General features: G+C 31.8%; 1 protein-coding gene across 2 annotated transcripts in view; it reads right to left on the reverse strand.

The window, feature by feature from the left end:
• Nucleotides 1–547: 547 nt before the first annotated feature.
• Nucleotides 548–24,045, reverse strand: part of LOC149084871 (TGF-beta receptor type-1-like) — a 49,369-nt gene continuing 25,871 nt past the window's right edge. For both annotated transcript variants that reach the window (XM_089232601.1, XM_089232602.1), the window contains one exon: nucleotides 548–19,122. In XM_089232601.1, the coding sequence (XP_089088727.1) occupies nucleotides 18,997–19,122 (126 nt within the window). In that variant the 3' untranslated portion in view covers nucleotides 548–18,996. The remainder of the gene's footprint in view (nucleotides 19,123–24,045) is intronic.

Below are 24,045 nucleotides of genomic sequence, written 5' to 3' on the forward strand. Positions count from 1 at the left end.
TTCAATTAACATAAAATAGTTTTCATTTTGTGTTAACAAGGTTCGGCTTTTTCAAATATTCAGCACATGTAAGAGTCCCGGTAGCTTCAGGAGGAATCAACCTTATTCTTAACCTTTCACATTATACGTTCACAAGAAAATGAATGCGAGGTATACCCAGCTCAAGGATGTGTTGGAGGGGTCCTACCCATACACATTGAGAAATGACTTTCTAGTAAGGGCCAGACCTTGAAATTGTGTAGCACAGTGCGGAAATAAAATTTAAGGCCCTTGACGATAACCTTGCTAAAAAATGTGGTTTTCACCACCATATTCCTCAATGATAGGAACACACTCTTCCTACTCTTTCTTTACATTTGAGCACTAACTCTCTTTTACTTCTACCAAGTAATATGTTAACTGGTGGAGTTTTTTACCTATGTATTGAAACATAAGTACCAGCTTATAATAGATAAAATAAATGTTGGTATGATGTGTCTGAATAATTACACATAGAGGTGAATAGAATCTAATGAATAATTTGAAACATAAAAATGTACAAAGCATATTCTAAAAAGAGAAACTTTACTTTTCAGATCGAAAAAATTAGAACGCCATGTTATGTTTAAATCACAAAAAAAAAAAAATTATGAAAGTTTTTAACACTTTATTTAGCTACTCATAAGTAAATAACATTTTTCAAAGTTCAGCTACAGTAGCATGCTGAAGGCTGAATAACACTTCTTAAACCTTAACTTGTATATGGAGTGTGCAGCACAATTAGTATAAACTTGTATCATTTTCCTAGAATTGACATTATTTCTACCTGTTATTCAATTCATATAAAAATGTTCCATAGTTTGCAGGTTTAAATTAAAATGAAGTCTTAATCTCTTTGTACAGCTAAATGACTTGAATGCCCATAGCCAGGTATTTGTAGCAACCATTTTGTAATAATTACAGTAATTTCTTTGAAGAAGGTTTGTACACATGAGTTATATATTTTAATCTTCATATCCAACACATGCAATAATTACATAGATGCAACACTTATTGAACTCCCATACCTTGAACCACAGTTTATCTTTATTAAAGATAATTCTACCTAATCTGCTTTTTTTTATTTTGGTAAAATTCATGTAATAGTGTATTTGAAAGACATGAGAACATTGACTTCCAAATTCAATTTTATTAAATAAATAACTAATTAAACAACAACATGTTTCACTTCTGCATAACAAAACGGAAGAACATTTTACACGTCTATACATAATATTACTTTCAGAAGACAAATATATGACCTTATAGACATGCTAAAATCATATTTCCAGCTGTGATAGCCCTTCGCATTAAATCTGTTTATATCAGAATTTGTAACTTGCTTTTATAAGTATAAATTCAGAACAATCAAAATAGAATACATTTTCTTTCAGCAGAAAAATTCAATTTTCAAATATTTTAAAGCTGAAAGGATGCCAAACATACAAAAACATATTCATACTTCAATATTTTATTCCTCTAGCTGAACACAGGAGAAATATATCATAGGAAACATAGCTTCATGTAATGCACCATTTAAATATGTTGTGAAAAATTATATATTTATTAATTTTTATTTTCTTGCAGCATGTGTTCATAAACATTTATAACGCTTCTCTTAGAAATCACTGTAATACCACAAGTTTGCTGAATTGAATATTTGAAGATTGGTCCAAATTCTCGGATGAAAAAATAATACAGAAGGATCTCTCTTACTATACAATACATATGCTAACTACTGAATACTTTCTCTTTTTAACACAGTAAAACTGAAATCTAGTCCAAAAAAGTTTGTAAGACTAATAACAAAACTTTTCAGTATAGCAAAACTCATACAAAAAACAAATCCAGGTAGAACCTCAACCTAACATCACAGAGCTTTTTATAATGCTTATTATTATTAAACTGTATCAGGGTGCAGACCCAGGGTGAGTGGACGGCATAATATGAAGTCATCATATGATAACAGCACCATATGGATATTGAAAACATGTACTGGAACATTACAGGTACACTAAATATTAATTTCAATAAAGAAATTTAAATAAGTATGGAAATGTTAAAAAAAAAGACAATAACTACTACATATCAACACAATTATTTACACATTTTGACATTATATAATAGTCTTCATAGCCACTTAGCAGGAATACTAGGCACTTTAAAATGAAAAAAAAGTTTTATTTCATACGAAAAATAATAAAAGCAACATATTAACAAAAACTACTTTTGGAGAAACTCTCTTCTCAGACTATTTAAGATTTTAATTCCCTTAAAAAGGATTGGCAAGCACCAATATTTTTTCCTAATTGGTACAAATTAGAATCTTGAGTCAAATATCTGGGATCAGCCACTGCAACAGAGTTGGATTAGGCTTCAGAGTTGCATTATTTTATGATCAAGAAACACTGTGCTCTCATTAATCATTTTAGATACTTGAAGCTTCATATATATATACATACATATACAAGACTGAGTATGATGTTACATCTAGGCATAGTACGAGTCCAAGCGGAGCTAGTTTTGTTTCAGAAAAAAAAAGGAGAATGTTTTTGTTTGAATTAAGTAGTTAAAGCTAAATATACACTTCATCACTTCATTTAGGTTAAGATGCATTTTTCTCAAAATGTTAAAAATTGAGTTACCTAGTTGCAAGACTCATTTCACCTTCATTCGGGGGGAGGGCAAAGAACATATACTCAATGTGTGTGTGTGTGTGTATATATATATACAGCATTTCTAGTGTATTTTTTAAAGCCGGAGGGGGCACTCCCCCAAATGACGGGCCTGCCTAGTTGTAACACATTCACCAGCACAATATATATATATTGCCTTCTGTCTAAAAATATCTTAACATATACTGAATAAAAAATATGAGCGTTTTTTATTTTTTTAAGCCCAACTTTTAAGCCCATTACTATTTCAGCTGACATGTTTGAGGGCCAGTTTGATGCCTTGAGAGAAAATAAAATTATGTGCAATATTTTGACACCAAAAGTACTATAATGACAATAGTTATTCATTTCATTATGAAAAATACATGCAAATCATCATTAAAAGAAGCAACAATGTAAAGGCAAATAAGATGAAAACCTGACACATTTTCAATACATTATGGGAGCCACTGCTTAGCAGAAAATTTAGCGTCTGACTTGTGTGGATGTATTTATTTCCCTGAGCAGCTAGAAGTTAAGGTTTGCTAGCTAACCCAAATGGATCCCCAGTTAGCATGATATACCACTGTCAAAGGATAACCACACCCATAATATATAAGAAACATATCAGGATTTTTTAACACATTATTTGCTTTCTCAAGCTACTTATTTTAAAAATGTTAGGATCAAGCCAAGGATTTCTGCTTTTCACACACATATAAAATCATGAAAATTCGCCTAATCAAACCCAATTTGTACAGAAACACATATTCCAAGTGTTTTAATAGTTTCATCATGCATGCATAAAATTGATATCTTATGAAAAAAATATTTTGATAACTTCAATATAAACTACCTAATAAATATTTAATTCAAAAATAATAAATTCAAAATGAAATCAAGCCTTTATGAAGTAAGGTAAATTCAAGTTTCCCCGATGAGCACATGCAATGAGTCAAGTAGCAATTTTGTGGAATTGCAAGACTTATAAACTGGAGAAAACCTGAAGATTGTTTTGCCATGAGCAAAGAATATAATTGGTTTCACAGTGGCATAGGATCACTACCATTTACAAACCCTACACCACTCACACTCTACGAAATTCTCATTAACTATCTTGACAAGAGGATTTCTGAAATATAAAACTGTCATTTTGGATAAAATTGTTTATGCTCATTTCAGAGCAATTGTTTATCAATCTTTCTTCTAGCAAAGAAAATAAGAGAGGAGAGAGTAGTTTTATAAGCACATATCACAAATAAAAAAACCAAAACTGTACATAGTCTAAATTTGATGCCAGAAATTCATCACAGTAAATTAGTTAAAATTAATTTTCCCAGCATGAAAAAAAAACAATATATTGTAAAAAAATATATTTTCAAATAAAACAATATTTTTTAGTTATTTTACAGTGATCAAAGTATTTATGATTATTTTTTTTTCTTTTGCAATAACCACGCACAACAATGCTAAGTAAAACGTGAAAGCTAATTCAGTATGCTGAAATGAAAAACTTTTATTGAGAGCCTATTTTTACTGTAAACTACACAGTAACCATTCAGTATGAATTGGCAATAATTACAATTTCAAGAATTTTTCCTACAAAAGGTTTTCAAGTGTTTATAAAAGTTAAAATATTTTTTGCAACTATTATTTGCAAACCATTCAATAAAAACTGACAATTTTGGAAATTTTTCATTTTCCACAAGTTTCAAGGTTTACTAAGTATTTATATAGGTGTAAATGTTTTTGAAAGAAAAAGGGTTAAATAAATTATTTAACTTATCAGATAATTTTTCACTGTTTCTGAGTGAATTGTCACCATAGTAAATATTGTTCGTCTGATGGGTACACAATTACTCCTCCAATTTTTAAACAGTTTACAAACACCCTGGAAAATCAGATTTTTTCAACTTGTCAGAGCCACGCAGAACAAAAATATCATTTACAATATTTTATATTCTACTTTATCAAGTTTTGGTAATCCATTTTAACTTCTCTCAATAGGAAAATTTCTCTTTTCAACTAAGTTTGAAACACAACCTATGAATTGTGTTGAATAATTCAACTATATCTTATAAATAGTTGTGGCAAAGTTTGACATTTATGGTTTAGTTTGAAAAAACAAAATAATACAGGTTCATGCTGCTTTTGCACAAAAGAGAGTAATTCATTAACATTGCAAGAAAGATAGGACTAAATTAATAGAATAAAATGATTGATCATTAGATATGAATATAAATAGGAAGTGAGATGAACCATAGCTACATTACTTAAAATTGTTAGTATTAGGCCAAATTGGTAGCTTTTAATAACTTAGGTTTACTGCTACTCTATTTGGTGTCCTTGAAAGATAGGTATGTTAATTTTTCAAAATTCATAAAAGAATTTCAAAGGGAATTGTGGATGAACTCCAAAATTTTCAGTTAATTAATAGACATTCTTCAATACCATACTTGTCTTTATATGAAAATCGGTTAAAATAGTTTTTTCAAAATTTTATGGAACTTGAATATATAATGCAAATGTGATTCTTGTCTGTAAAAAATCCTCTCTATTAGCAAATTTTTATCCCTATATAATCTGATTTTGGAATGTGAGCTTACACCGCCCCTCTCTTGTCAAAGTACCATAATTTTTTGCATAAAATCTGCTGCAGCATCAGCATTAACCAATTTTGATGCTCTGCAAAAATGTAGTTGTATATAATGTGTATTATCTTTAAATGAAAATTTAACTATTTTGGGAAAGAAAGGGTTTTTTCATAATCTGCAGGAGAGTATAATCCATGAACAAACTATTGCAACATGAATGGCTCAGTTCACATGGTGCAAGAAAATAAACTGCTACCAACCTTACAATTTGAAAGTAAACAAACATTTATTTGAAATCAGATGAATCTTCAGACACTGAGTTCCTCCAAAGCTGGCCCATGGCAACTGGCACTTTTTTTTTCATACCGAGCAGGCCTCAGAACTCAGGTCTGTCCCCATGAGCAATTTACTACCTAGTGAGTAATGCCGGAAGTGTAAGTGTGTGTAATTAAGTCTGAGTGTGTATCTAGTGTTGGTCTGATTTTTCAGTGCTGCCACCTATATTTCAGAAGTGAAATGTAATGACTGAATACCTGTACTGTTTGTAGGCCTGTTGCTCTCTGTGGCAAGACTTTTTAATGGGGAGAATGGCTCGCATTTGTGCCTCGCAGTTGGGAGAACCACAGAAAACCAACTTTAGCTGACCACCAATGTGGCGACAGTGGGGCTAAAACCAGGACCACTCGACCACCACAGCAGCAACAACTGGTACTGTGTGTGTGTGCTTTTTCTATCACATTTCTCAAACTGAGTTTTTTTTTTCCAAGAGCCTGACGTTTCACTCATTCTGGCTTCATGGTTTCCGACCTTTCCCTCCTTTTGAGTTTAAATTCTGAGCTATAGTTTACAAGCTTTTGTTTGGTTGTCATTTTTATAACAATCAAGTCAGTAAACCTAATGATACATTAGTGAGGGAAAGAAGAAAAGGTAACTCAATTGTTAGTTAGAAATTAAGCTCTTCACCTCCATTGCATGATTGGTTAGAATTCTGGTAGTAATCTGTATCACCACCAAATAAATGGAGCAATGGCCAAAATTACTCACTGCCGATAGAGATTGGGCCTTGTTTGGCTCGAAAAGAAAAAGGTATGCATCACAACCAAAGCTGGTTGAAGAAATATTTCCTAAATGGTATATGTACAGGGAACGCTATAGGCTGTGCTACCTTTGTAAGAGGGGTATCAAATCAGGCTTAAAGAGGAAAAAATAATTGAAGAAAACTAAATTTAGAAAACGTTTCGCCTGCAAAATTTAAACTATGAATGTATAACTATGATGGAATAATTTGCATAGAAAACTAATTTTTGATGCATTCCATCTAGCTGTGAACACAGTTGTAATTTCCGGAGTCCTTCTACTGGTGCGGTTTATATGCTGGAGGGTTACTGAAATGATTTTTTGAGCTTCCCCCTCCATATGTAAATGCCATTTGTTATCTTTGGGGGAACCTACCTTTTTTGTGGGCTTAGAATGCAACATATCCTTATTTCAACCTGGGGGGGGGGGGGGGGCACAGATAATTTGCATCAAGAAATTCTGTTTTTTTTAAAATGAACAATGTACAAATTATATGCAGGAAATTACGGTAAGTTGAGATGAAGGAGGAGAAAATAAAGGAATGTATTTGATCTTTTTCCTTCCCTGAGATGAGTGTAATTTTTATTTTCTATGATAAAAGCTAATTCCTTATATAATTGATCATGTTTCATTAATCATATTATTTTTGACATACAATGGCAATTTTACACCTAAAGAAGACAATTAATCTTAGTCTTACCTTGTTCATTTTATGCACAAGGATAGCAATTAAACCAGAATTTACACCCTACAGTCACTTTATATTCTTTTATGCCTTTCATCAAGGGGTGAGGTATGTGTGAGGATTAAAAAAAACCATGACATCTTGTTGTCATTACTCTTCTGCAATTTGAAGTAGCACCTCTGATTAGGAAGGAATCTGACAAAGACAGCCAATTTTTAACTCACAAAACCAAAGAACATTCTCCGTTACTGACCTGGGCTACTACACCCTCCCAGCTCAATATGAATAAAATATCAAATTCATGTTAATAAAATATATATTCATGTGATGCCATAAATCTTTTGAAAATTTTGTCAAATGAATCTCAATTTTTTAAATCAATGAACCTTTATTGAATAAAAAGCATTTAACATTGATTCAGTTGAATATTAATTTAAAAAATTTCAATCACTGTAGAGTTTCGCTATGTAATATACTTTCTATTAATAAAGCAAATGAACCTGGTGAGTGAAATAGTCAATTTTATAATTCTTATTCAAAATATGATTTTTTAAAATAATAGGCATAGATGACTAGAAAACTCAAATACTGAGAGCTGAGAAACCGCTTTGCAGAATGAAAACCATGAAATTAAGTTAGACCTGAAAACCCAAAAAATTCTGATACTTAATTTCAATATAAACTGAGTTGACAAGATATCACATATATCTAGCAATACTCTACACAATTGGCACCAAATATGTTCAATTTCACTCAGTATGTATGTATCTCAACTACTTTGTTGGGTAATTTGCCTGTTAGTCTTTGAATTCGTGACTTTAAACACTAAAATATAAAGTTAAACCGCAAAACGTTAGATAAATGAGCAAATTTTTCAGTGGTTGGCAAATAACAAGATACTCAATTATATCAACAAAAAATTTTTTTTGCAGTTTTCCTGACCAATCAAGAGTGAGCAACTTTGCAGCATTGGATGGTTGGGGCGATCCAGATTTTGTGTTGCCACAAGGATATATTATGCGGATTTAAAATGAATCGTGCCACAGTCTCATATTTATAAGCCTCTGCTCAAAAGAAGAAAAATTTATAGTAACAGAGCACAATGATATTTTAAGCACCAAAAATACTACATCACCTGCCTATGTTAACAGCCTGACACAGCAAACTTTAATTAGCAAAGGCTTAGAAAGTATAACATGTGAAAAAATACAAGCATGTCATATGGTTTGATAAATCTTGTTCTAACCACTATCATGCAGGATGATAGCAGCAGTATAAGTTACTTTAAAGAGACAATGCACGCTTAATATGATTTTTTTTAAAGCAAGGCACTGGCCATTGTGTTACTGTTTCGATTGCTTTCACATGACCTGGGACTTGTATCTCTGGAGATTCATGTCAAGACCAGGTATGCCCACAGATCATCCACATTCTTATGAGATGTCTGTTTCCCAAAATAAAGTTACTTTATTTTAGGAGCACAGCACAATATCCCAAAAGAGCAGAGATGTAACTAACTGCTTTTAGAAATGCGAGTCTGAGTAAAATGTACTCTCATTTACTCTCTAACTTTCTGTATTTCAGTCCATTTTCACACTTGTGTAGGACCACTTGTAAAGATTATTTGATCATTTTTGAAGCACCGTGATCATTTTCTGCACACAAGGGCTAAACTGGGACCTACAATTTATTGCTAATTCTGAACAGCAGCGTTCAGCATTAAAAAAAATTTTTTTTTAATACTCAGTGCGAGGTTGATGCGCTAACTCCTTAGTGTGGAACTCCCTACAGCAGCAATTGTTTCCCGTGGTCACATTGCTGCCTTTTCTGTTGTACCCCCGCGCAAGGAAAGTTTCTGACAAGGACGGATCGGGTATCAAACCTGCGACACCTCTAAACATCCTTTGGTACTTTAGGCAAGTATCTTATTGGCCTGGGCTACCGCGTCCCATTGGTAAAGATTTATTGATTGATGCCTTATTGATGTCTATATCTGCTTCGTGTGATGCACTTATTGAATCTTGGATAGAAATTTCTCCATCTGTGTTTCAGCACTTCACACTTCATTATTTTGAGCCAATGCGGGGGGTGGGGGAGTGCTACATGCTATTAGGTGGGTGTACATTGTTGTCTACTTAGTTCTCATAAATTAATTTGATGAATTAATTAAATGATACATTGATGAATCATTCAATCTTGTGGATCACAAGGATTACCAAATTTTGAGGATTTGAATGATCTTGAAAACACACTGTGTGGCAGCAACAAATTTGGTATAAGTTATGCATTAGCGGAAAAACTATTTTAAACCAACACCTTAACAATATAACTAAGATTATCTAAGAGTATAATAATGGCAATAGTTGTGCAAGAAATATAAAATGTGAATTGTTTTAAATTCTTAAAGCATAAATATTACTCTCATTACTCAGAATATAATAACACTAAGTCAAGATTCCTACAAATTGATTTAGTAATTCAAAGTACATCAGACAACTTCAAAAAATGTATACCACGTAAACATAACCAAATACTATTTAGCAACACACCACACAGTTACTAAATAGTAAACAATTACTCAAAAAAAAACTTCTTGCCACGACTTGAACAGATGTGTAGATTTTTCGTTCCACCGAATAACTGAGATTGAAGATGTGGTAATCAATCCTTGTGGGAGACTCGGTCAGCGAGATATTCTTATCCTATAAAGACGACACCCACAGCGTGCCGAAATGCATAAGGAGTTTTACTATTTTCTGGTATTTTTGCTTCATTCATTGATTTTTTTGAGTATTTTTATTAGGCAAAGTTATGTACTCTTACATGGTAAACAATTATTGTGGAACAATTTAACAGCAACTAATAATAGTTACTAAACAGTAAATATTTGATAAAAAAAAAGTATTATTGATCTACAAATACAAGCTGAACACATTTCAAAACTTTCCTGAAGAGATGATACATTTGAAATTCAAATACTACTCTTAATATTGGGTTTGAAAACACTCATTTAAAAAAATCTGAAAACTATACATCTCAATAGTAGAATTGCTTATCTGGAATGTCAGACTTTTGGTGCTTAAGTTCATTTAGTAAAATATGTCAACTTTTCAACAGATGGTGAAAAAAAAGAGTTTGTCCTTGAAATTTGTTTTTGAGAAGTTTATTTGGACACTTCAAAATATAAAGTAATGAAACTAAATAGAACAAAAACAAAATGATGCAACTTTATTTTTAAATGCAACAAGTGATTTCATTTTCAACATTTGTAAAGTATATCATGGTAAATAAAACAAATCACCAGGAAAAAATTTTTTGTTGCAAAACTTTGTTTACACTGTATACTAATAAGAAAAATATACCTGGTTTTAAAATTTCTTACAAGCAATAACTTTAAAAAAAAGTGTCTCTAAAGTTTAAAATTTTTTTTTTGTTTTGTTTTTTGAGAGAGTGGAGATAACAGCACCTAATACCCATGATGAATTACAACATGCAATATAAGGATACAGCAAAAAGTCAATAAAAACAAACATGAACATTGATAATTCATAATTCACCAGATACAGTGGTACTTATACCTATGAGTGCCTATATATTTGGAGGTACCATAATTTCTTGCGTATAATCCAAAGTGAATTTCTGTACTTTGAGAATAAATGTTATCTTATAATCTACATATGCTAACTTCATTCACTAATAATAAAATATTAAGGAATGGAAAGGGGTTGATGGTCATATTTTTTAGTAAAAATGTTGATTCTTCTACTCGCATCTCACCATCTATACATTTTTAACGCGATCATTTTTTACAAATATAATTTTGAAAATAACATATTTCCATTCCAATCTGTCAGAGATGTTGTTGCAGATATAGCTGTTTATAATCCACACCAAGAAATTCAGATTTTTTAAACTTAAAATCAGTGGATTACACGTAGGAAATTACAGTAATAAAAGTAAACTGTTTTAGGTAAAAATGCTTCAACTTGCAGAAACTACTTACTTTGTGAATAACAAGACAGAAACATAAGAGAAATTCAACTCATTCAACTCACAAAAGCTTAGGTACTTTGAACAAGATGAAGCCAAGTGCGATTGGTGGATTGTACAGAGTACTGAATTTGTCTCCAAGCAAAACTATTTTTATTCTTCATAGAATCCATTGTACTAACAGTATCAAATATCCAAAATTTCAAAAAAGGATGCATAAAAGTTCAAGTGATAATGCTATTCTTATTGACATCATTGACCATTAATATTTTAGGAGTGCGGAACAAATAAATGAGATCGCTATTATTTTATGCGGGAAAGTTTTTTTTATTCCAGATTTCTATGATGTCAGTAACTTTCACAGAAATTGATTAATCTTGCAAGTCAAAGTCTCACAGCATCGTTTTCTTTATGAACAAATAATACAGTTAACTTTTTGTCTGTTGCTTATTTGATAAAAACCTGAGAAGAAACTATATATCCAAAGGACAAAAAAATATATCGGACACAATTTAAAACCCCTGAATAGAGATGGCCAATCTCTGCATGTCATAATACTAAGAGTGACACATGAAAGTTTGCCACAAAAATTTTCAACAAATATGGAAATTATTCGGAGTAAAATGTTTCATGTACTGTTATATCATACACTAATAAATATGTTTAGGATGAAAATTAAACTTATTTTCTGGTGTCAGGTCCTATATTATTTAAACATACTTTTAACTTATTTAGAGAGCAGTATGATTGTTTTCTCAGGAATGAAAGAGAGCATCTGCCTCAGCTTTTTTCTGAGAATATACTTTGCATTATCAAAAATTTAAGATAAAACTTTTATAATACATGTGTATATAATAATAAATTGAAATATGAGAATGCGCATAATGATTATATAATAATTACAGAAAAATTTATTTTTTAAATTTTATTAAGCCCTCATTATGTATTTTTATAAAAAAGTTAACTTTGAAATTCTGGTTGGCACATTTGGGTCTTGAGCCATGTGTTTTCAATGTATCCTTCATCAGTTTGGTTCCTGAGATTTATGCCACTTTTTCTTCCATCTACAATCAGAATTAAGATGTATAATACATATGCTTCATCTTTTTTTTCTTATAACTGATTTTGGGCTACATCTTAGATTCATGTTAGTATATAGCTTCTGTTATGTTGAAGCTACATTTTATTTTGCTAAGTTTCCATTGAACTTTTACTCCATTTTTTTCTAATTTCTTAACATCCACCAGTTTTAATTTCATCATCAATTAAAAACCAAATCTAAAAGTTGACACAAAATTATGCTTTTTAAACATATGACACACCTGATCATTTTAAACATTGGTCGGATCTCCATACATCAAATGAATTTGTGAATTTTCACAATCATATACTACTATAACAAAGTTTTCATGTCTATATGCATACCAAAGTAAAATTCTTAAACAGTTAACATATTCTCACAAGACAATCAATTTTTGCCCAACAAATGAGAAATGACAAAAAGCAAATAGAACATCGATTACACATACACAATAAACAAAAAGAGAGCTCCAAAAAGATAAGATTTATTTAATACAGTATAACAGTCTAGTATTTGTGCTGAGAATTCTTCTAATAATACACTTCACATACAAATGTGATAATTATTTTTTCATGCACCTTAATAGCATTCTCTCTTTTAATAGAAAAACAAACATTTTTAAAATGTGCAAATACAATCAATACTAAATAAATGTCCATTATAAGCATGTTGAACCCCTTTTCTTACATTAATTTTTATTTTAGTTATTTACATAAACATGACTATCAAATAATTAAATCCATATTTGCTCAAATTATTCTATCATTTTTTGTCTCACCACAATCATTTTCTGCACACAATGGCTAATTAGACCGGGACCTACAATTTATTGAGATTCCAAATGGCAGGCTTGTTTTTTATACTCATCGAAGGGTTGGTGCACTAACCCCTCGATGGGGGACTCCTTGCGGTAACAATTTTTTCCTGTGGTCATGTTGCAAATTATTCGTAAGGAAGAGCTAGAAAATGTGCATTTACTAACAGAGAATACTACTTAGTATGCAGTTAAAAAGATTATGCATATATCAAGTCAATTTTACAGATTATCAGCTCAACATATGGAGGTCCGACAGTATCTGTTAATACTCAAGTTTAAGAAAATATAAAAAAATAAATAAAATGAAGACATTTGACATGTTAAAATGATGAACACACTATACACAAGTCATAACTAGTATGAAATCTCACAATATATTAATAATAGTTTTGTGGTGATCTGCATAAATGAAGCCAAACTTTTTAACAAATAAAGGAATGTAAATTCTGTCAGTTGAGGAAAGCATGACGAGCAATCTATAATGAAAAGTTTTAAAAAAAATCATAAACCATGCAAAAAAATAAAAAGCAGCAATTAAGTGTGATTAAGCTGGTAGAAGACAAAAACGGAAACAGTCTCTGATAGAAAACTAAACTAAAAAGTAGAATTTAATAACACAAAATAATAAATATTTGTAAAAATATGAAGTCGTCTTTAAATGCATTGATTCGAGCTGCCTCTCAATTATCTTTTTTCATTTAATATGAGTAATTTAATTTCAATTGAGATCTAGCTCTGACCACATTGCTATATTTTCATTTGTATTGTACACTTTCTCTCAACAAGATAGCTTTCTGAAATTGCAAAAAAGTTTCAATTTAAATATAATATGTTTATATTAACTTATTTGTTTATGTAATTCACTGATTCACATTAGAAATAACATATTTTCTCAAGAGGAAGACTTTCCATCCAATTTTGATTAAGTGCAATTGCGTTCTGCCCCCCCCCCCTAACTCTGACAACAATAAACCCAAAAGAGTAGAAATAATCTGTCTTCATCTATTGTGTACACTGAGATAAGTATATTATTTCACCAACTTAAGTTCGACTAAGGGAAGGAAATAAAATTTGGTATCAAACACAGTGTCTTTTTCCATTTTTATAAAAATCTAAACAAAAGAAGGATCCCACCTACTGTTTGTCAGACCAGACAAGGCCTAGGCTCTGTCCTTTGGTGATTTTAGCCCTTTAACAAGTTGGGTTGAGCGATGCTGGGGGGAATTCCACCTACTAGCATTGAGCTGACAAGATAAGGGGAGGATAAAAAAAATGCTTGATCTACAAGTGTGCTTTACAAAATTTCTGGGCTTGCCATTGGAGAAATAAGAGGCTGTTAAGAATATCCTGTGAATGCTGCTGAAGGAGAACAAAAAAAATCTTTACACTGCTGAAAATTTATTCCTAGAACTAGAAAAAAAATTTTATAGGGAGAAAAAGAAACATCAAATATAATCAAAAATTGCATAAAACTGGATGATAAACATTTCTTTGGCATCATGGTCCGCAAAAGCTGCAGAGTGTATGTATAATTTTTGTTGTATTCTTTCTTTTGTATTTTTGTTTTGCATTGTATGTGATTGCAGTTGCATGTTGCTTTTGCAAAAATTAAAAATTTTTTTGCAAAATTAAATTTTAGCTTCCAAAATGGCACATAAAATTTAAATTTTAATGAAGATTTTATTGCTTGCAAATTTTTTTTATAAAATCTGTAGTTTTTCTTCTAGTTTACCTGTGACTTTCACCAGTTCATTTTTATTATATCTATCTTGCATGCTTATGTATCTTTGAAAGTTCGATTTTTTTCCCCAAATGTTATATTTGTTTCACATAAAAATATGCACATGCTATTGAATTACAGAAGTGAATCACCCAAGTTTGATTTTGATATCAATCACATCAAATGTGAAGTTCAATGTTAAAGAAAAAAGGTAATTCCATCTACTTATGTGTCAAGATTTTTTTAAGTTTGGAGAAAAGATTAGTCTGCTTTCAAAAAGGTACATACGCAAACTACTAAAAAATTATGATCATGCTGCCAGTAGAGCAGTAGCTTTTTCAAAAAATTATTTTTAGTAACCTTTTACAGTTACCTACTTTTAATTAAAAATTGTTAATTTATTATTATAGTCTGCCCCACAAAAAAAATATCAATGATTCCAACACATATTTGATTATGCAGGAACACTCTAATTGCCAATTAATATACTAAAAACACCTGAAGCATCAATAAAAATTAAAAAAGAACATTGAGTATAAAATAGAAATAATCTGGAGTGAAATATTTCAAAATCAAAATGGGATAAAAACAATAATTTGCATACATTTAAAGATTACCCATAAGAACAACAATTTTTCTATTCTATTTTTTATCTATGCCAAGGTTTAATTACTTCAGCTAGCCAATTTTTTAACATGTTCCTGGTCACCTTAGAGATTAAAATAAATGCATGAAACTGATCTACTTTTGAAATTTTTTCAAACATCTAAGCACTTTGTCCTTTGTGAATCCACAAATATATATCTTTCCTTTTTCAGCAAGTGCCATTTAGCCTAGCTCAGTAAAGAAGAGCTGCTTTATCACAATTCAAAATGCTCTCCGGATTACAATCACCAAGGATGGAATTGAAAGTTTTATGAAGCTGCTTATCAAAAAACTGCATTATCCAGTGAAGCTGAGCAATAATGTCTTGAACACCTAATTTTCCCTTTGCTGTAATCTACAGAACTATCTTTTTGAAGCAAAAAATTTTTTTACTGTTTTTAAAATCTCTTTTGCACTTTCCTCTGTTCGTTTTACACAATCATTGGCCACACTTGTTAACGCCCCTTGCAAATATAAAAACAGAATGATTCCATTACAGCTTGACAAACATCATTAAAATTAAATTTTCTTTTTAGACCAGGGGTTTCCATTTTTCTTCATTATTAGCATTTCGTTTGGAATGTTTCATACTTGAACTTGAGAAATTCTGTACATTTAGTAATTTTTATATATTTTTAGTACATTTAAACTTCTAATTAGTTGCACAAACTTGAATCTTTTCTCACTTATTTTTCTGCTATGCAGGATCTATCACATAGCAAGTGACAATTGCCTTTACTTACATTATCTGGGGAAAAAATTGTCAAAATTAAAAGTAGAGAACTTAATCCTTACAGCGGCAATCCCAGGATATATCGTCAAACCTGATCTGCTTTATTTTGATAACCCTGAAACATCTTGGGTTCTTAATTTTCACTGCGAGTGATGCCATAGTGGCATCATGGTCAATGCGTTTTGTTATGGGACTATAAAATGCTAGTGGTAGGGATAGAGTTTTGATTTACATTCTGAAGTAAGCGTGTTTTTATTTTCAATGTGGCAGTTATAATACGGATCGGAAAAACTTTAAAAACCACTTAAAGGGTTAAACATTGCTTCCATGGAAGAGATTTTGATTCCAGAAGGTTTTATTCCTATTCCTTACTAGATTAAATGGGGCTGACTCTGTACTTGAATCTAAAAGTTGAAAAAAGGAAAAATTGAATGAAACCTAATGTTTTTAAACCCTCTCTTGTCACAATATGTCAATATTTATTTTTTTTCAATGGCTACAAATTATTTTTTGAATATAGACATCACAAAAAAAAAAAATGACAGATAGATTTAGTTCATATCTTGAGCTGTAGAACATTAGCTCCTTGTTGTTTTCAGAGTGAATATAATGTATGAATGCATAAATATAATGAACAGAGGATTTTGACCCAAAAAACCACACAAATACTCAGAAATATACCTCTCTGCAAGCTCAAGGAGAAAAATTTTCTTTTTCCCTGTACCACAAATCATCAATGAATTATTAAGCAGCCTACTAAACTCATCATCTATTCACAATGGGAGCAGCTTAAAGGTATTCACAATGGGAGCAGCTTAAAGGTATTCACAATGGGAGCAGCTTAAAGGTATTCACAATGGGAGCAGCTTAAAGGTGTCGTATTAATATGATGCCATGTTACTCAATTTCTTATATATTAATTAATTTTTTATTTTTTTGAGTTTTATGCAATGAACATACAGCGTGCATAGGTATCAGGGCCTATGGCATTTTACTGGTGAATCGTTGATCCTAGAGGCATACTTCGAATTAGAAAAAATATCCAAACACGTAGTACTCAGATATATCATTTATGTTGCAAGGGGTTGAATAGCTATTAAAATGAAATTTTTTAAAAAAAAAACTCTTTATACAGTGCCTGTGTGCCCAAAAACACAATAAGAAAGTTGTTGCTCTGTCACGCCTGATGTCAAAAAAATGAGTCCATGTTTCTGAGTGCAATATTCACTCAGATACTCGAATTTGAAAAATGGAACAAAGTTAGGGAAAAACACCGTTAAAATGTTTTACCCACATTTAATGTGGTTTTTTCTCCACTTTCATCCATTTTTCAAACTGGAATAGCTCAGTGAATATTGCAGGAATGTGGAATTTTTTTTTGGCACCAGGAGAGACACAGCAACACCTTTGTAATTGGTTTTTTGACACACTGGGACTGTATAAAAAGTTAATGTTTTTATTTTAATAAATATACAACTCTTGCAATATAAATGACATATCTGAGTACTACATGTTATTTGAATACTTTTTCTAATTGGAAGTATGCCTTTCCAAGTTTTTATATTAATTGAAACATACCTCAATCAATTAAAAAACAGTTTTTTTTGGAAGTTTACATATTGTTATTCAAAAAAGTCAAGGCTTTGAAATTGTATCAACATAATTAAATTTGAGAAACTAAATCCTCAGTTTTGAAAACTCAGATAAATCTTCTGAAAGAATTTTATTCAGTCTTGTTTTTTTAATTCTTATCTTGAAGAACTTAATCACTTTTTAAGATAATAATGTAAAGATCAATTCTTCGAGTGCAGAAAAGGATGCTTAAAAGAATTAGAAGAGATTTCAGAAAAATTATGACATACTGAATAGAAAATTGCACGCTAACCAATTTTCATCATCACAAATTTTAACGCAATTTTCTATCCACATTGTAAAAACTATCATAAAATGAATGTGACAACAATTGCCACAACAAGCCTTTCATAGAACACTTCAAATTCTTTTCAGAAAAATCAATAGGTTAGGAAGTTGCATTATCAATACAGGAGACACAACGTCAGTTTTGCACTAAAAAATATAATGTTGTATAAGGGTCAAAAATTTTCCTTTGAAGAATTCTAAACAATGATCACAAGCATTTAAATAAATTTCATACTCATTTTCATGAAGTGAATGGCTGAATGTCAGGAAAAAAAACCATTTTTACAATCTAACTAAAAGTAAATCATTTTTCAACAAAGTATACTTTAATCTCCTGCAAACTTCTCATTCATTGGTGTACTTTTATTACATAATAACTTTGATCCAAAATACACTAAAAGCAATTTTTAATTAAAATATTCAAATTATTATTTCACCTTAGTGAACTGTGAGAATGAAAATAAATGACTGATCAAATATTTTTTTAAACAATACGCATTCAAATCAAAAATAACTATTTTGCTTAAGCAATGTATAATTTTCAAAGCCTTCAAACTATTTCAAATTACCCGGAGCAATAAAATTAAATTATAAAAACAAATGCATATAATAGTTTAAAGAAAATTATCACATCTCAAGGTATATCTACAGCCTAATGTTAAAAATGCATTTCATTCAATAAAACAAAGTCAGAACATATTTTCAGACCTTCCTTTGTTCAGATGTAAATTTTATGAAATATTCAGAGAGATTATACACAATTCAGAGTTTCTTACTAATAAAGAAATGTGAAGTGGAACAAATGACTTTATGTGTGGTAAATATACCCACTATGATATAACCTAAACCTTCAAGAGCAAATGAATCTTAAAATAGATCATAGAAATCAATAATATCTATGAACTTGCCATTTTCTTTCACAAAACTCTGGTTTTCAACATCCTCAGACAGATTTGGTGTAAAAAAAAGTTTCAGGCACCTTATATTCAGAGCTATATCTAATTTCTTTTCTCTCTGAGCTCATTTCTTTTACAATATATCTTTTCAACAAATGTAAACTTTTCATATCTTGAGATCTTCTTGAGCTCCAAGATTTGCTATTGTTTTCTTTATGCGCAGAGCAGTTAAACGAGCAGCTGAATTATGGTACCAACATTCTTTCATTATCTTGGACATGACTCGAAGAGCCTAAAAAATAAATATATTAAAAGATGAACTTTACTGTCCAATACCATCTCAATATATGCATATATTATATACATCATCTGTACTTCAGAACCATACTATGTACCATATGTCCATTTGAGTGATTTTACAGTATGAAAACAAAACAATCTATCTCATTATTTTGTTAATTTCTCGAAAAGTATTGTGGGGAATGCTCACATTAATACAATTAAAAGGGATACTAAGATAGTTTAATCCATTGATCTTCATTAAATAAGAAACAAAATAATACAACAAAAGCGTCAGTGTGGGAGGCCACGTCTGGTCTCACCCATGTACACGTCGACGTCTGCCTGAGCTCCGTATACATCGTCAGAGGGCGCTCGTATCTTACCGTGAAAGATAGGACGTCTTCCTTCCTACATCGGCCATTCTGATGAATAGCATGCGCCCTCGCATGTGGAATACGCGTACATGTAATATGTACATACAAATAAGCAAATAGACAAAAACTTGCCAGGAAAAAAAATAGACATCAAAAAATTAAAAAAAATTCAGCATAATATGGTTAAACAGCAATAATAATTATAATAAAAGGCATCTTAGAAATAATAATCACTAAGCACATCCGCAAACAAAAAAAAAATACTGACTCATAACTAAAAATTAAAACACGTCAAAATAAAAATCAGTGCTAAAAACACATCATGAGAAAAATTATTGAAAATTAGAAGACACGATAAAAGAAAGAAAAAATATATATATAAACACTAACAAAAAATATTGCCTAAGTTTTGAAATAACATGCCTAGAGAAAAATGATAATACGCTTAATCATGAAATAATACGCTTAATCATGAAATAATACGCTTAATCATGAAATAATACGCTTAATCATGAAATAATACGCTTAATCATGAAATAATACGCTTAATCATGAAATAATACGCTTAATCATGAAATAATACGCTTAATCATGAAATAATACACTTAATCATGAAATAATACGCTCACAATCATAATAATCATCTATCATTCATAGAAATACGAAATCAATAGCATCATGAATAAAAAAAACCAATCTCATTAAAATGAAAAAGAAAGGAGAAAAAAAAAATATATATACACAATAAAATCAAAAAGTCAAATATTCATATTATTGTGACAACGTCATTCAGTTTGTATTTGAGTGGAGGTCTCCTACGATAGTTATACGTCTTTCTAACTTTTGACATATGTTTGAAGTTTTTGTTGGACATCGGCAGATGTCCAAGGTGATTAATATGGTAGATGTTCAAAGGGGTATCGTCTTTTTGATGGGGATGCAAACTACTCGGTTTGGCAGTCTTTCTGTTAGGTGTTCAGGCAGCTTGATGAATGCTGTTGGATATCCGAAAAGATATAGTAATGGCCAAAATTACAATGAAGAAGTATGATGCAACACTTATATATGAGAAATATTTTAGAGATAATAGTAGAAGTAACACCAACACAAACTATAGCACTTACTTTCACATCTGCCAATGCATCAATTCGGCAACTAGAGAGAAGAAACAGCAACAACCTTCATCATGACGGCAGACGCTGTTGAATGTTTCACCACCTTCTCGTCATCAGTGTTGACCATATGTGCAACCAGCTTATCGCACACAGGACTCATCTGTTTCTCATCATCAGTATCGTCTTCAAGTGAATCGAAGAATTGTTCCTCATCAATATCACGTTCAATGAAAGGTAGTTGTCTGGGAGAATGACACGTCAGTTTGTCATCTCTGACTGTGATACAAAGTTCAGCATTCATAGTTTCGGTTTTAGTAGGCACATCAGATGGAAATAATTGGTCACCGTCAGTTTGGGTTTCCTTCCACACTAAGGGCAAAATGTCAATTTTAGGGTTTTCTTCAAGTATCGCATAAACGAGTAGTTTATGTGCATCGTCAGACGTCTGCTTCTGAAGGTTGGAAAATATCAAACCATCGGGTGTAATAGTGAGTTCAGCTTGGTTTATAACATCACATCCTAGGATAATATCAAATATCATGGAGGGATTCGGCACAACGTGTATCTCAGCAGTAAGGTTCTGATCATCAATGGAAAGCGTTGTTTGAAAAGAACCAATGACACGGATTTTTGAATAACCAAATCCAGTTAGAACACCAATATTCGTTGTTAGCTTTGGTGATCCCAGATGGATCCATGCATTTTCTTTCATGAGAGTCATTTGACTTCCTATATCAGCTAGACATTTTATTTTAGCACCCATGATTCGAACATTTTTGCACATTTTATCTAGCGGAGTAGCTTCGTAGATATTATTTACGTCAGCGGCATAATGCAAGGATTTTTGGATGGTTTGTGGACACGCGTCAGATTTATGTCCAAATTCGGAACAAGAAATACACTTTGGTCCTCGATGTTTTTCTGGACATAGTCTAGAAATATGACCATTTCCATTGCAATTAAAACACGTGATCTGCTTTGATTGCCTAGGTGTATGAAAGTTTTTGAAACTCGGGTTTGGCTTCTGACTGCTTAATTTCGGGTCACGCTTGTGGAACCAATTGTTTACGTCAAGAGTATTAATTGGATGATGGAATCCAGTTGAGGATCGGCTACGGCTTGTTTCATTAAAGACTTTTTCATACACCATTAACTTTGTTTTGAATTCTGCAATCGTCGGGCATCCATAGAGTAGAAATGTATTTGCTGGTAAATCAGAAATACCGTTTATACAATAGTCTATAATCAACGCATCATCGATAATACCATTGCCATGGCTAGCTAATTCTCAAATAGCTATAAAATATTCGGAAAGGGTTTCTGACGGCCGCATTTTCCGTTGCTGAAGTTGTCTGTGCAATTCAGCACTGTTTATCTTCATGTTAAATTCCTCAAGTAGTGCTCCCTTTAATGCTTTCCAAGTGGTTAGCCCTCTTTGGGATTGCACGAACATTTTCACGGGGCCTACAAGGTTTCGTTTCACCAGTATGATTTTTTGTTGTTCATTTAGGGAAGGAAAAAGAGAAAATTTTCCTCCACATCCCTGATGAAAGCATTCACACCATATGTATCTTTCCCAGAGAAAGACCTCATCGTCTCTTTCAAGTCGTTCAAAACCAGCCAATAACTTCCGTCTTGACAGCTATAATGGCTTTCAAAGGGAGGGCTTGGAATCGTCGCCACTGCAGCACTTTTGTTTACATGCAGGGAATCCCGTGGGGTGAACGAGTCTCTGTTCTGCTTAGTGTGAGGGTGGATATGTGGTGGGGTCACGGTGTGGAGTGGGTGTTCTTTTTTCTTTTCATGAACTGAAGCCTGCGATATGGAGTTTTTGGCATCATCATCATCACCACCACTGTCCTCCTCTGAAGAATTATTTTTACTATTATAATTGTGAGTCTTGCATATTCGACAAAAAATTAAAAATTTCGTCGCAAATCTGTTCCTTTGTTTCTGGGATTTCCAAATGCACGGCATTTCCGACTGAAATTAGCGGAAACAAATTAAATGATTCTAGGACTATTTTTTTTCTTTCGGGAACATCAACATTCCAAGGAAATCCCTTGAAAGCTCGAAGCTTGTTTCTGCTGCTTTGATCGAAGGGTTCGTCAAAAATGATGTCATTCAAGAGCTTTATGATTGTAGATTTAGCAAATTTTAGAGTTTGAGCAATGGATGGAATTTCTCCGAGAGAAATCTCCATTATGAGAAAAAGAACTCACCCCATCTGATGAAAACAAAAAGTCTGCTAAATAATCCAGATGCACACACACAGTACCGCACTCGCGTTGGACAGCTTCTCGTCTCGTCTACCAAATGTCACTACACTCGTCATTTATCTAGGGGATGGCTAGGTTGAAAGGGACGAGCCCCCAAATGTGGGGAATGCTCACATTAATACAATTAAAAGGGATACTAAGATAGTTTAATCCATTGATCTTCATTAAATAAGAAACAAAATAATACAACAAAAGCATCAGTGTGGGAGGCCACGTCTGGTCTCACCAACGTACACGCTGATGTCTGCCTGAGTTCCATATACATTGTCAGAGGGCGCTCGTATCTTACCGTGAAAGATAGGACGTCTTCCTTCCTACAGTATATTGGGACATACTGTAGTCTGGTTTTGGCTACTTCATTTTAAAAATTAATTTAGCTAAAATACAATACTATGGCCCTAAACTACAGGATATCCAAATTGACAAAAAAATTGACATACAATAGTATGGTTCTGAGGTACAGATATGGGTCATTCTCATTGAAATTGGCTCAAGTTGTGTGTCCTCAGCAGTTTACACTATATATCTGGCATAGAACTTTTTCTTTTTATCACTTTCTATTCCTGTTTCTGACAAGTCGCCACTCTATTTATTGTCCTATTTATTAAATATCCTCCTTCTAGCTATGTTTTATTTGTAAGAAATAATTGATGCTCAGAATAACAGTTGACACTCAATTTTACGAACTACACATTTTTATGAACTAATATTTTCTGGTCCCAAACATAATATACTATTCCTTTACACATCTTTCCCATTTATAAACTTTCAATTTTACAAACTATTTTTCACGTCCATACGGGTTCGCAAAAACGAGCATCAACTGTAATTGAAAATTATTTTCACTTTACCTTACGTGTACAACATGCAGTTTTTGTCAGTGTTGCAAAATATGTAAAAATGTCTTTCTCTTGGCATTAGGTAACCAGAAGAAAGGTTTGATCATAAGTTTGGTGGGGGGGAGGGGATAAAAATAAAACAAATCCAGATTTCTGGACTGCAACATTCAAGCTGCAGTAATGTTTCATCTGAGGACTTTGCTTAGAGAGTGACACTCATTCTCTAGAAAAACATAAACAAATTAAAAATCTGTTGTCCATGAAATTGGCAAAAAAAGAGCAAGAAACACAAATTAACAGAAAAATAAAAATGAAACTGACAAAAA

The sequence above is a fragment of the Pholcus phalangioides genome, unplaced genomic scaffold (assembly GCF_987345545.1).
Source record: "Pholcus phalangioides strain wild (caught in Gottingen) unplaced genomic scaffold, Ppha-v1.0 ptg000007l_1, whole genome shotgun sequence".
Classification (NCBI taxonomy): Eukaryota; Metazoa; Arthropoda; class Arachnida; order Araneae; family Pholcidae; genus Pholcus; species Pholcus phalangioides.